Genomic DNA, 14,567 nt, shown 5'->3' with positions numbered 1-14,567 from the left:
TAGGCAGGTTTTGTGTTAATGATCTGAAGCTGCTCCAACTTGTGAAGCAATTTGTTTTCAAGCATTGTTCCTGTTCTTTCTTTTTCCCTATTCTTCTTGTTTTTATAAAATGATCTATAAAATCTCTTGGCTTCTATGATACAACACATGAAAACCTGAGATCATATCTGCAACTGGCATATTTTTAGGATATGGTGATCATATCCTTATTTATATTTCATAATGGTCAGGCAGGCCTGCTGCCAATTGAACTGGACCAGATGCTTACAATACCCTGACCACTTCTGCGAGAAACATAACCATTGTCACTATTGATTTGTTTTGTTGGTCTTGTACTTTGCAATAGATCACAATAACACAACAGAGATTATTAAAATATTACAAACAAATGGAATGGGATAGAACATGACTTTCATATTTCCCCACAGGCCAAATGGCTCCTACAATTGATACACTTGAACACTTTGTACAGCTGAATCTATTCCTAGCCTCTCTCCAACTTTGTCAAACATTCTCTCAGTTGAAAGCAAAGTTTAGACATTTCTGAGAGCAACTTACATTGTTGGTCTCGTGATGTTAATGACTGAAACGTTAGGGGTGTGACTGGGTCCCTAAGCAGTTGTTGGAGGCCACAGCAGAGCTTAGAGGCCTCCTGATTGTTAGCACAAGCTTCAGCAACAAGTTGAAGCAGCATACAGCCTTGCTCTTGGGGTGAGGATAGTTGGGGAGGGACTGGGGGAACAAGAAAAGGATGATGAAGTAGTTGAGGAATTCTCCATCTTTCATTCCGATCCCAAGCAAGACATTTTTTCATGAGATCAAGAAGCCAGGGATTGGAAACTGGACCATAAGTTATTTCATGGTTCGGGTCTGTTATAACTTTGAACTTAGCCCAGAAAGTCTTGTACTCTGAAAAAGGGGTTCTCCCATATACCATTTGGTAGAGTATGCAGCCAAGCGACCAAATATCTGATGGCCGACCACACTTTATTGTGTTTCCATTTGCATCACTCTCATTGCACATGAATGCCTCAGGAGACATGTAGCTTAGCGTACCCACCTGCAGTAGCAAAACATAAACTTTAAGGAACCAGTATGACTGAAAACCTCAGGTGATGAATTCCACATAAACTCAAAAGCATAGCAAGTAGAATTGGTAGCTGATATGAAGTCCCAGATTCTAGATCTAACAAGCAACCTTAAATTAGAAATTCCAATTGCTACTTTGACAACTAAAAATAATGAAAAATGAGGATAAAACAGTTCATAATTCTAAAAGCAAAAGTTAGCCATTCAACAATATAAGAAGATAAATAACTCACGCATTTACCAGCGTAATAACTTTTCACCATTATTCAATATCCAATAACATCAATTAATAGACTACTGTAGAAGAGACCAACATCATGTCTACCATTTAATGAATCCAGATTCTCAATAAAATCATAATCCATGTTGGAATAAAAATTCAAACATCCTTTAAAAACAGCACATTTTTACCTTAGAAATTTACTAGATCAAAAAGTAAAAGCAGAAAAACATATACACACATATGGAGCACATTACTTCTGCAGGCAGACAGCATTAGCAATGCGCATTTTATATTCTGATATTGCACATCGGTAAACAGAAAATAGCATAAAAAATCAACAAAATACAATGTGCTTGGTAATCAGATTGTTTCTGTCGTTTGGCGTTCAAAAAAATATGTAGTACTGGTGCTCCTTAAATATGATTGATCAATCCACTGCCTCCAGAAAATTTAAAAAAGCCAGTATTCCCTAACAGCAAGACATAGCAAGTCACCAGAGAGGACCATAATGTGGAAGCAATCTACATCCTGGTGCAATCTACTTATAATGAAACAATAATTTGAAGAGACAGGGAAGGCACAAGTGAAGATTACCTGTGAATCCCTTTGGATGTTAGTTGTATCACTCATTATGGCTTTAGCAATACCAAAATCAATCAACTTTAGAGCACCTTTGACAAGAAGAAAATTAGCAGGCTTCAAGTCAGAGTGCACTATGCGTTCTTCATGTATGGTGTTGACAGCTTGAAGTATTTGCTACAAAATGTTTTAAATAAATAATGTCAGTCTTTCATTTTCTTAAAATGAGATTGATCACTATGTTTAAAGACTGAAAAGTTCATTGTGTTCTTAAGGTCATTTGGTGCTACAATATTAAGACAATGCCATGATCAGCTACTTAAAATAGTTTCTCTTTCGGAATAACCTATATAAGAGCCCTTAAACTCTCAAGAAAAACCTATTAAGAAAAACCCTCAACTTTTGTTTTAACCTATTTGGCCCTTGAATTTTTTTCTTTGTATCTATTGGATCTGATTTTGTTTCACATATATGCATAAAAAGGTTAGCATGGCAGTACATGTCATTATGCCTCCTCAGTATATCAACATTAAAAATAAAATCTCCAAAATAACACACACACACGCACACGCACACTACTAGCCATTTTTGCCACATCCTGATATGTAATAATCCAACTCTCCCATTTCTCTTGTCATTTTTATTCTTTCATGAACAAATATTTGACACTCATGACTTAGGAGTTTTTTTTTGGACAAATTAGACTCAATATATTTAAACATAAAAATTCAAGGGCTTAATAGGTCAAAATAAAAGTTGTTGGACTTAGTAGGTTTCTTTAAAGTTCAAGGGCCTTTAAAAGAATTATTCTGGAAAGAAAAAAAATTAAAAAGAAAATGGAAACATGTAATATTGGGAAAATGAATAGCAGCAACGACCTAGTTCATATCAAATGTAAGAGCTTATTCAACTTATACAGTCCAAAGTCTACTGGTGAGACTAGTGTCCGTGAAGAAAAAAAAAAAAAAAAAAAAGCAAGGCACCCATATTTCAAGTTCAAAGTGACTTCATTCGAGTAGTAAGACCAACACATATGTTTAATAATTAGTAACCACAATCACTGAATGTTTATACTGACTTTGACCAGAATAAGCCAGTAAAAATTTCCCCAAAAAGACCTATAGGCTATAGAGCAAAATACTGTAAATATAATTAGCAACTATGACAGTATAAATTGTAGTCAAGTACCTGCCAGTAAAATCTCAGCCAATTCTCATCTATGATCTGATTGTTGCTATCCAGTTCCTTCCATTTCTGCGAAAGCATGTGAGCCAAATCAATTTCCCCATATTCAAGGACCATGTATATATACCCATCATCCTTAACTCTACCATCTTTGTTACTTGTAGATCCATTCACGACTTCACGGAGCAAATTTTTATCTGTCACCTAATACCAAGAGGAAGTATTAGAGATACACCCAATACAAAAATCTAGAATAAAGCCTTTTAGACCCTAAGCTTTTGAAATATGGGATTCTCATAAACAACATTAGTTCCATATAATTAAGCAGGAAAGTAAGTCCCTAAAGCATGAGATACTTCAAATGTTCAACAATATCTTGGAGCACTAGTGCTACCATTTCAACAATATCTTGGAGAACTAGTGCTACCGCCACTATGGAGTATGCCAATATATGCATAAAGAAGTAGAGCAAGAGATATCAATTATTCATCCTCATATATCATGTCTTGATTATTGATAAATGCATTAAACTGTCTTCCTTGAGGTATCACATCTTTAATTATTAATATGTATCTTAAACAATCCTTCTCTCTCTCTGGTAGAATAGCAAAAAATGGCTTAAATTTGCAGCAGTTACCACATGCAAAGAATTTTGCATTAAGTGGTGTGATACCAATAAATAAGCCATTATATATGCATAGCACTTCTAAATTGAGAAACACAATTACAAAGATCATATGCAAGGAAATTTTACATTGCTCCAAAGATGAATCAAATGTTATATCATAAGCAAAATATTGATATCCACAGCATAGCACCAAATTAAATCTAAGGCATGTTCTTCCCAAATCGCACCAAAGTTTCTTATCAAAGCATAATAGGAGAAATAACATGGGAATATTCTATATGCAATCATGATTGGAGTAAATTAAATCTGTATGCTAATGAATGCAGAAATTTCAGTAGCAAGCGAGTACCTCATAGTCTATTAACTGTATAATATTGTTCTTTCCCTTCAATTTGTTTAGATAATCAATTTCCTGACAAAAACCGTATGCAGTTGCATAATCGCGACCCTTGAGTTTGATTTTCTTGAGTGCATAGATTGTACAATCTGAAGAGATGACTTTGTGGACCTCACTACTCCCTCCGCTCCCTATCTTACCAAGCCTTTGATAGAGCTTCCCATTAACTTTAAAGAACAAGTCAGGGTCATAATTCTTTTTACGAGCCGCTGAAACACCTTTACCACTTGTGACCTTTTCTTGCTTTTCCCGTTTAGAAGGCTCCAACTTCACATCTGAGGATGGGTTTTTTGACAATGGATTCTGAGCTTGTGCATCATGAATGCCGTCTGCTGAGCCTCTCTCTTTAATTGGGTTATCACAAACATATGAAGGATTCTTTGAAATGCCAGCCTCCTTGGCCAGATTGCCCTGTTTCTCCCTTGGCAGGTGATTTTCCTTAATTTGGGCATCAATAGCAGATGTAGAAGTTTGGGCTGCAATGGCTGTCTGGTCAATTAGCAGCCCATTTGTGTCCTTTAGTGAAGTATAAGACAACTGCTCCATATTTCTTTGATTAACATGCTGAGAATTCATATTAATATCTCCCAATGGTTCAACTCCCCCATGAGTGCCACTCTCTGGATGTGAACGGGAATAATAACTCATTGAGTTAAGCATAGGTGCTGAAGTAGAATGGACAGATGTTGTGGTGGCACAAGATGAGCCAACAACTGAAGATTGAGTTGCAGGTTGGCCCAAAAAGCTTCTAAATTGATGCAGTTGGTCCTGAACAAGCTTCGTTCTTTTTGCCAACAAAGATGTTGCACCATCAGTCCTCAAACTGATATCAGATTCCATGTTCTGAAAATTCTGATGCTTTGATTCATCATTGATAACATTCAGTGCCTCTATTTGATTGCTTACATCCCATTCCATTTCTGTCAATGCAAGTGAACCAATATGAGAAGATAAGTCCTCCAATTCAGTGGCCATTTCATCATCGGCCCCTGCATGTTGGAAGAGAAGGGGAAAAAATATATCCAGAACATTGTGACAAATTCAAGAATGATTTCTCATCAGCAAGAACTCAAAAACTTTTATTGCTCATCTTCAAGAACGTGAGAGAAAAACAGTACAGCTGACTTTGAGACTAGAAACTCAAAATAATAGCAAGCAATATATTACCTTGGGAATTAGCATTTTTTGCCACTGAAAACTGGACCCTTCTCTTGCCATCAACATGTGACAAGATCATTGGATTATTCTCTTTACAATCAATAACAGATGTGGATTGATTCCTCTGCACATCAGATGGGTTAAAACTCTCATCAAAGGTCTTTGTGGTGGTGCCTAAAATGGAAGGAGGAGTAATAGACTCTTCTTGAGTTTCCCTAACGACAGCAACTGGATTTTTGGTTTGTATAATTGAATTTTTTACAGTAAGACTCATTGGAATAACATGTTCAGGCTTCTTCATGCTTGTCTTAGGATCCACATCAGAAACTGCAGCTTTAGACGTTTCAGGTTGCTGAACCAACACGCGCCTAGGCCCTACACTATAGGTTGGCCTGGTACCTAAAATAAATGTATCAAGCATTCAATAAGTTGACAAGCTTTTGTAATTGAATGGCCAAAAGTGACATCTGAAGTGTTCTCTTTGCTGGATAAAGAAACTTCCTCAACCATCAAATTCTCCAAACTCAAATTTATATAGCAGGCATGCAATTCCTATATTTTATATTCACAGAGTCACTAATGCATATAGTCATCCACATTCCCAAATGGAAAACATCAACTAGATGGAACATACAAAAGTTTTCATGGCACATAATTTAGCCCAATCAAGTTTATTCTGATTAATAGAATGCACCCGCCACAACTATATCATTTTTGCAAAACAAAGCAATGAAAGAATGGAGCAAAATTTGAAGAAGCCCACAATCTGAGTTGAAAATTCAACAGAAAATCCCTATAAATGCACTAACTTAACACATCTAACCTATATTTATCACTGTAAGTGACAACAACAATACAAAGTTTCACCTTCAATTGACAGGGGATGCATGCCAGAATTACAACAAATAAAATCCTAATTTTTCACAATTGTAAGGAACGACGAACCTAGGGAAAGAAAACACAACAATAAAACCATTTCACATACAGCTATGCATATGCATATACGTATATACGCAGAGAGAAAGAGAGGGAGAGAACGACGTACAGAGAGGGCGGTGGCGCTTGAAGGCAGCTTGAACATGCTTAAGAAAGTCCGGAGGGGAGGAGGAAGAGAAAGACGAGGACGAGGAAGACGTCGTGTCAGCGTTGATCATCGGACGGACGAAATTCCTGGGTGGAGGAGCAGCTGAGACCGGAAGTTTAGCCTCCCCGTCCATGGCCGGATCTCAACGGCATTTCCGTAGAAATAGAGAAGAAAATGAAGATAACAAAACTGATTCAACCGGGGAAAATTAGGTTTTAGGCCGTGCCCATCGAGGAGAACTGAGATTCAACAGAGAGTGAGCAGTGAAGGACCGGAACAGCACTCACTGATCTAACTGGCCACTGCCAAGTTCCAACCAAAAGCCAGAAAGAAGACTCTGATTTGAAATTGGCTTATTGGCGCTCTCGAGCTTTGTTGGGCCGTAATTGGGCTCATTTGTAAGCTTTAGGCTTTAATGGTCCTGTTATTTGGTCCAAGTGGTTTTCAGTACTTGAGCCTGTTGGAGAAATGGCCTGACATTATATGATATGGAAGGCCCACTAAATGCATCAACTTGGAAAAAAAATTTTCTCGAGAAAGGGGAAAGTGAGGGGTGAGGATCATCATTACAACGCTCTGATTTGTGATTAAAGGAATAATAATTGGGTTTGGGAGAAGGCCCTACACGTATAGAAAAGGCTATGCGTGCTCCAGTATTGATTAGTTTTGTCTATAAAGCTGAGCAATGTACGCACAGAGGTTTCCTACTTATCAAACATGTTCAGTAATACAAAGCCCAGCATTCTCCCAATACATGCTGATACTGTTTTGCCCTTTGTGCTATATCATCAAATACTCTTATCAGATATGGTAGATATCATCATGTATTGGGAGTTTCCCACTCATGAAATGACCAATATCACATTCATAAATTTAGTATAAAAAAAATTTACTATATTCATCAAGTTGTTACAAAAGTATCAAAACAGCCAGAAAATTTAATTTCCCCCTTGCTAAGTGGCAGCAAAATTAGGGTATAATTATTACCACATGATAGTACTATTGACCTTTAAAAACCTCGAAGAATGCTTCATAGACCTCCATATTCTCTGGGCAACTATTGCTGTGGGTTCAGAGTCTGCTTCCAAGTGGACAAAATATATATATATATATATATATATATATATATATATATATATATATATAATTTGTGATTTTAATTCTTTTATTTTTGGCTTTTCAATGTTGCATGGCATTAGCATTCAAAATTCAAATGGGGGATCTACTTGTCTTTTTTTTTGTTTTTCTTTTTGTCTTGATAAAATGCTCATAGCAACGGTTACTAGAGCCATTTTTCTCATGGGTTGAAATGGTTTTGGAATAATATTTGGGTTAAAGGAGGGTAAAGGTGAAAAGCAAGAGTTGACAGTCCATTAATTTTGAGGTAATTAATTATTAAAGTAGAAAGCTTTATTCCAGAGCATTTGGGGAGGGGTGTTATTTTATGATTTTGAGGCAAAAGGAATCATGCAGCTTTTCCCCATAATTAAGAAGCCCATTTTGGTGTAATTAGTGTGCGACTTCTTGGTGATGGGCGTGGCTCTTCGGCCAAAAAATCCACCTTGGGTTTTCAAGCCTATGCCTACTTCTGCTTCATGCACTCTTCAATGAATTTTCAACCTGCACGGGACAAGGTCCAAGATTAGGTTGTGTCTGAAATCCCATAAAAGTTCTATTCAATAATATTAACCGTTTCACTATCTTATTAATCTATTAAATATTAATTATTAATAATTAATTAAAAATTTAAAATAATTATTAAATATAAAAATAATAATATTATTTTATTAATCTAATCAAAATACTCAATTAATCTCTAAATTAAAAGTTTTAATTTAAATTATTTAATTAAAATAATTGAATTACACTAAACTCAATCGAACTAAAATTACTTTTTAACTAATATCATATAATTCAATTCAAAATTTTGCAAACAAATAACTCGAAATTAAACTGTAGCCGGATTTACTGCTAGCTTTCATTTATGAAATATCTGAATAAAGCATAAATATAAAAATAATGACAATTTAATCATTATGAAGTCCAAATCAGCTCTTCTTTGGTAGTAAATCTTTGAAATCAGCTACCTGCATGGTATCAATTTTTTACTCTGTCGACCCTCCATTAATATCTTGTATAATGATCTAGGTAGAGTAGGCAACCAAAAAGAAACTTCATCAATAATAGATAGGGTCACGCAATTGAAAATGCACCAAAAAACAAAAAAAAAAACCTAAATAGCATAACTATATGTGCACAGTGCCGGCAATTGTTGATCAATTTACTGGGCAAAGCAGAGAGTTCATACAGTAATTTAATAGGAGGGACCCATGTTGATTTCTTTTGCAACTGATCTAAGTATCTCTCACGTAATTGAACGGTCAGATTCCCATCATGAACAATGTAAATGTGATATTAATCTACTATAAATACAAATTTGTCCGTATCACTAGGCCACCATGATTCCCTAATCCACAGAAAATCTCCTGCAAAACAAAGCTTCAGTCCTCTGATCTTAATAACCAGCAGTTTAGGGCATGTGAGGAAAACCCCAAGTACCATACCATTTATTTAGCTCAAGCTCCAGTTCTTGATAACTGCTCAATGGCTAAACCTAAACCTCCAATAAAACCCATCAAGGAAATCCACCAGAACCAAAACCAGCATCCCCAAAAATCAGAAAAACCACCTTCATGGTTCGTTGTTAGAAGTCTTTTTACCTGTAAGGACCAACAAAGACAGCAGCAGCAGCAGCAGCAGCAGGAACTAAAGCAACAAAGGCAACCACAACAGGAAAAGCAAGAGCAGCAGAAGAAGAAGGAGAAAAAACATCATCAACATCAAGAGCAAGCCCTGGAGGAAATAACCAGCAAGAAATGCAAGAAAATAAAGTGTTCAGGCTCACTATGCAGCAACACGAAGGTGATGCACAGACCTGAAACAGCCTCCCCTGAAGTCCTTAAAAAAAGGGCTTCAATGGGATTAAGTAGTAGCAATGATACTTCAAGCAGATCCATGAAGGTTCCTTTAAATGAAATTAACGGGGTTCCTTCCTCTACTAATTCCTTAGTGTCTGTATCTTCTAATTCATCCATTAATAATGTGGGGTCTTTCAGAGGAATGCCATTCAGGAGATTATCCGGCTGCTATGAGTGTAGAATGGTGGTAGATCCTGTTCTTGGATTCACCAGAGACCCATCTTTGAGAAGTAGTATTTGTTCTTGCCCTGAATGTGGTGAGATCTTCGTGAAAGCTGAAAATCTGGAGCTTCATCAGGCTTTTAGACATGCAGGTTAAATTTCCATCAAAATTTCTCTCCTCCATCTTGTAAACGACACTTTTCTCCTCTGTCTGCAAACTTTCTATTTTCTAATTCATTTTGCCTGCTATTTTTTAAGTACATAAATTTGTTTGCTGAAGCAAATATAGGTTGATTTCACTTTTGATCCATTTTTTATTCATGGGTTCCCGGTATATATGCCTTAAATTTTGAGGCCAGATAAAACCAGGTATGGGTTAATTTCATTTTATTTATGCTTGGATTCAATTTTTGCTATTTGTTTTACTGCATTATCTTCATTTCAATGCCCATTGCATAAATCCATGGAAAATGCACCAATACCAAATCAAGCTCCTTAACTCCCTCAATTTGGAATCAAACTTTACAGTATCAGAACTGGGTCCCGAGGACACAAGCAAGAACATAGTGGAAATTATATTCCAGTCAAGCTGGCTGAAGAAACAAGCGCCCATTTGCCAAATAGACAGGATCCTCAAAGTCCATAATACCCAAAGAACCATCTCCAAATTTGAAGAGTACAGAGACTCCATCAAAGCCAAAGCCACCAAATTCCCAAAGAAACACCCACGTTGCATAGCAGATGGCAATGAGCTCCTCAGGTTTTACTGCACCAGCTTTGCCTGCTCACTAGGCCTAAATGGCTCATCCAATCTGTGCAATTCAATCCCACGTTGTAACGTATGCAGCATCATCAAGAACGGGTTTAAAGAATCCAGTAGCACTGAAGGAGTCAATGGGAATGGGATTTTGACCACAGCAACAAGTGGTAAAGCACATGACAAAGCTGCAATATTAGAGGAGAGTAATGGCAATAGTGATAAGAGGGCAATGCTGGTCTGCAGGGTAATAGCAGGAAGAGTTAAGAAGAGCGCGGAGGGTAACATGGAGGAGTACGACTCATTAGCTGGAGCTGTGGGAGTTTACTCCAATTTGGATGAGTTGTATGTGTTTAATGCCAGGGCTATTTTGCCTTGTTTTGTTGTTATCTATAGCGGGTTTTAGTAGGGTCTAAAATTCAGTACTTGTAATTTGTGACTATAAGAGGGAAGGTGATGCTGCCTATTTTGTTCGATTGCTTTGTGCGTTTGCCCAGGAAAATCTCATTTTTTTTTTTGTTTATAATGATATTTGGCTTTATGTGAGGATCCACCAGCAAAAAGATATTGCAAATTTGCAAGAACACAGCTGGGGATTTGTGAGAACAATTAACAATAAATTGTTGGGGTGCAGCTTGGAGGGTGTATAGCATACAAAGCATTAATTGTAGAGCATGTGCTTTGTTCGACTTACCAGAGCATTGCACTCGTAGCAATAATTTTTTTTTATTTATTTGCTTTTTTTTTTTAACATGCGGAGTCCTCGGTTCATCTACTAATACACTAACTACTAGGCCAAAAAAGAAATCGCGAGAGAATATATATATATATATATATATAGAATAATTTTTATGAAATTTTCTTCATTTTAATAAAAATAATTTGCTTAATCCTTTGATTTTATTGAGTCTTTAAATTTTTTGGTAAGATATAAAATTATTATTCTTAAATTTAAAGTTAAGACAAATTAATTAAATTAGCCATTAAAATTAAAGTTTTTAATAATTTAAATACATACAAAAATATTAAAACATTATATCTAATTTTTTAACATAAAAGGGAGGGCAATTTTTTTTTTTTTTTTTAAAAAGAGGTGCCCCTTGACTAAACTTGAATTTGCCCTCTCTATCATAATTTTAATCGAAATGACAATTGATAATTAACTGAGTGTATGTATTTGAGTGTAAGTAAGAATTATTTAAAATATACTTACTCACTTTACAAATAACTTGAAATTTCTTACTTATGCTAATAGAAAATTATATAAATATGTTATTATATGGAATTATTATGATATTATTTAAATTGATAATTGGTTGAATACATGAGTAGGTAAGAATTACACTCGCTCGCTCGGCACCTAACATCAGTGGGAGTAGTTACTGAGGAAGCAGGATCAGGAAGGAGGGAAGGGACACAGGACTGAAACCCTCAGTCTGTTCCCCAATGTGAGCTGATATAGCCCTGACCATGCACCAAAAAGCAAGGCTAATACCTAGTGGGTCAACCGTCATTGGGTCAGGGTGGTCAGGCACCACCATAACCAATAGTTTTATATCTAGCTTTGTTTTTGTAGCCTGTATTTGCTGTCGAGCATGGGTTCTTGATTTGTGTTGCGTTTTCCATCCTAGATTTACTATATTAATTGACCCTTGTTTTGTACTCATTGCCTCATCATTTCGAAATTTCTTGATTTCCAAACACAAAAGGGTGAGCAAGTATGGGCTTAATAAGCACTTAATTCACTTAAAAGTTTTTGAAAATGGAAATCAGATAGGTTTCTCAGTGGATGCCAATGAAGTTGCCCCATCTCTATCATGTAGATGCAATTCAAGAACATGCAATAGCAATTTTTTTTTCATAGGAAAGCTACATGAAATTCAACTTTGAAATCTCTGACAGCTTTAAAGAGTATGATAAAATAAATCAAAAGCCTGGAATCTCTTGGTTCCAAGATCTCAACCTTGGCTAATTGGTTCACGTAACAACTTATGTTAGACTAAGGAAAATTTTATCATACTTTGTTACCTTGTTCTTGTAGTTGTGCTATGGCGCCAAAGAGATGGTCCTAGAGGAATTTTTCTATCTCTGCTGGCGGTAGCTTTTTTGCGGTGCTTTTGGTTTTAGATTCATTGAAAAGATGGAAAAGAGAGAATTGCACAGCTTACAAGAAGAAACACATTCACGATTCATAATGTAGATCAGTAGAGATAGAGGGAGAAATGATTGAGTAAAGAAACGTTGCAGGAGAAAACTGCAAAGAGTGTTTTAAGACAGTCAACTGGTACAGAAATGGAATGAAGCCTTACAAAACAAGGGATCGAAGCTTTGCAATCAACTGGGACAAATGGTCTGGTGGGGCTCACTGGTCTGGATCAGCTGGAACCCACACCCGTTTGCAGTTGCTTGCTCATTTGTGTTGGGTCGTGGTCATATGGCTCGACCAGGATGAGAGCGAGGACCATTCCATTTTTTATCCTCTAGTAACTATTGCAGGTCTGTGTCAGAAGCAATGATACTGAATTTCCAGGAGTGGGTCATATTAGATAAATTTTAACAACCGTCCTCTGAATTTATATAATTGTAACATAATAGTCTCTCAATTTAAAAATATAATATAAAATTTCATCAACTTTCAAATTTTGCACAGTAAAATTCCTCTAATTTTCAATTAACAGTTTTCAGTTAGATACTGACCTGGACAATTTTAACATAGAGCTTAGTCAATATTTCTCTAATTTTTCTCAAGTAATATGTAAATTAAATCATTCTTCTTTCTATAGATAGAATAATTTTTCATGCATAAATAGAATAATTTTACACTTTGCATAAGAGAGGAGAGAGAAATGTTACTAATCGCCATGAAAAAGCTATTCACATCAGTTTCTAACTGTATAAAATTTGAAAGTTTATGGGGTTTTATATTATATTTTAAAGTTAAAGGACTGTAATGTTACAACTATATAAGTTTAAGGATAGTTATTAAAATTTATTTGATATATTTGCTAAACTGAGAATTTTAGAAGGATTCTAATTCAGCATATGCTTGTGTTACAGTCTAACCAACGTGATATTAAATCACGCTACGAACGAATAGACAAATGACATTTAATACGTACAATACTCATTCGTTCATGCTCATAAGTAAGATTAATCATTGCCATTTTGCTAACGAAACTAGGATCATGTTTGAGTTGACGTTTACAGACCATTTTAGAGAGCAAATCACAAAATGAGCGTAGAAAAATCCCCTGTAATTTTCCTTTTCTTATGAGATCAAAATTGTACCTAAAATAGTCAGAGAGACTTGGGAAAATCACCGGAAAGAACATGATCCTAGCAAAAATTTTGATTGCAAAAGTTGGACTCAGAGAGGCAGCCTCTGTTTAAGACTGGCCATATTACCTCTCAGGAGGAGGTACTTGATGGCTCAGCCCAATATTGGCTTAATTGGTTATTAAATTGCGACTGTTCAAGTCGACTGAATCCCTCTTTTGCCATCTATTTTGGCTAAACATATTAAAAAAGAAAAGTCATTTTCAGCACTTGAAATGACTTGCTATAAGAGAAGAGGCAAGAAGAAAATGCTGAAGGAGGTATAAGTTGTGCGTGATATATTTATACATGAATCTCATAAAGGTCATCATAATTTTAATTTTAAAACTCATTTGTTTAATGAAAAATAACTTGTATATAAAAAATATTTTCTATAAAAAATTATTTTTCGTTGTTTGATTGAAATGCTAAATTGATGATATATGTTTATTTAATATATATACACAAGTGTGTTCACATTTTAATAAAATTATCAAAATTTAAAGAACATATAATGGCTTTCAATGTTAGAAAATATGAAAAATATTTTTTGTGAAATAAATAGAGCTTTATTATTATTTTTTTATTTATATATCTCATTGAAAAATTATAGTAAAATTTACGAAATGCACACCAAGTAAAACTTATTAAAACTCGAACTCTCAACTTAATAGAGTAATAATTGAGCTTTACCAACCGAATCAGACCTTATTAGCTATTACTTTATTAATTTGTCAACATGTTATTACAAGGAAACTTTTATGCATTTACATACAGATACTTTTTACACGTTGCCATAATGGCCCTTGCCACTCAATTTCTCTGCCTCCTTGAAACATCCAATTTGACAAAAGAAGTTCAACCATGAAATAATAATGTTCTATATGAGGTTCAAGTCCATAGTCAAATTTCATGGACTTAAATATGTTTCATGCCTCTTCAACGAAACCAGCATGTCTGCAGGCAGTAAGTAGGGGTGTGCAGTTTGATTTAGAGTCTGTCTAAGAACCAG

The 14,567-nt window shown here is 35.4% G+C and overlaps 2 protein-coding genes across 4 annotated transcripts; one reads left to right on the top strand and one right to left on the bottom strand.

Annotated features, from left to right (window-relative positions):
* Positions 1-282: 282 nt before the first annotated feature.
* LOC110665566 (serine/threonine-protein kinase MPS1) lies at positions 283-6,655 on the bottom strand. Of its 3 annotated transcripts, none has more exons than XM_021825760.2 (6): positions 6,305-6,655; positions 5,269-5,658; positions 4,054-5,090; positions 3,080-3,280; positions 1,907-2,068; positions 283-1,060 (listed from the first exon to the last, which is right to left on the bottom strand). In XM_021825760.2, exons 1-6 carry the CDS (start codon positions 6,474-6,476, stop codon positions 485-487), a joined length of 2,538 nt encoding a protein of 845 aa, XP_021681452.2. In that variant the 5' UTR covers positions 6,477-6,655; the 3' UTR covers positions 283-484. The 3 variants fall into 3 exon arrangements, with proteins under 3 accessions (XP_021681452.2, XP_021681453.2, XP_057994540.1); XM_021825761.2 differs by having other exon boundaries at positions 4,054-5,021; XM_058138557.1 differs by lacking the exon at positions 1,907-2,068.
* A 2,134-nt stretch (positions 6,656-8,789) lies between these two features.
* LOC110665567 (uncharacterized) lies at positions 8,790-10,714 on the top strand. The gene is made up of 2 exons (XM_021825762.2): positions 8,790-9,635; positions 10,012-10,714. The coding sequence occupies exons 1-2, from the start codon at positions 8,948-8,950 to the stop codon at positions 10,644-10,646; spliced, it is 1,323 nt and encodes a 440-aa protein (XP_021681454.2). The 5' UTR covers positions 8,790-8,947; the 3' UTR covers positions 10,647-10,714.
* The last annotated feature ends 3,853 nt before the right edge of the window (positions 10,715-14,567 follow it).

The sequence above is a fragment of the Hevea brasiliensis genome, chromosome 16 (genome assembly GCF_030052815.1).
Source record: "Hevea brasiliensis isolate MT/VB/25A 57/8 chromosome 16, ASM3005281v1, whole genome shotgun sequence".
Classification (NCBI taxonomy): domain Eukaryota; kingdom Viridiplantae; phylum Streptophyta; class Magnoliopsida; order Malpighiales; family Euphorbiaceae; genus Hevea; species Hevea brasiliensis.
This window is presented reverse-complemented; position numbering and strand designations above follow the sequence as displayed.

Bases quoted from the DNA above. Each gene is read 5' to 3' on its own strand.
- LOC110665566 (XM_021825760.2), bottom strand. From the start codon at position 6,476: ATGGACGGGGAGGCTAAACTTCCGGTCTCAGCTGCTCCTCCACCCAGG. The intron at 5,659-6,304 runs GTACGTCGTTCT...CATTTATTTTAG, and splicing joins CAAGCGCCACCGCCCTCTCT to GTACCAGGCCAACCTATAGT. The intron at 1,061-1,906 runs GTAATCTTCACT...TTGCTACTGCAG, and splicing joins ACATCCAAAGGGATTCACAG to GTGGGTACGCTAAGCTACAT.
- LOC110665567 (XM_021825762.2), top strand. From the start codon at position 8,948: ATGGCTAAACCTAAACCTCCAATAAAACCCATCAAGGAAATCCACCAG. The intron at 9,636-10,011 runs GTTAAATTTCCA...CAAACTTTACAG, and splicing joins TCAGGCTTTTAGACATGCAG to TATCAGAACTGGGTCCCGAG.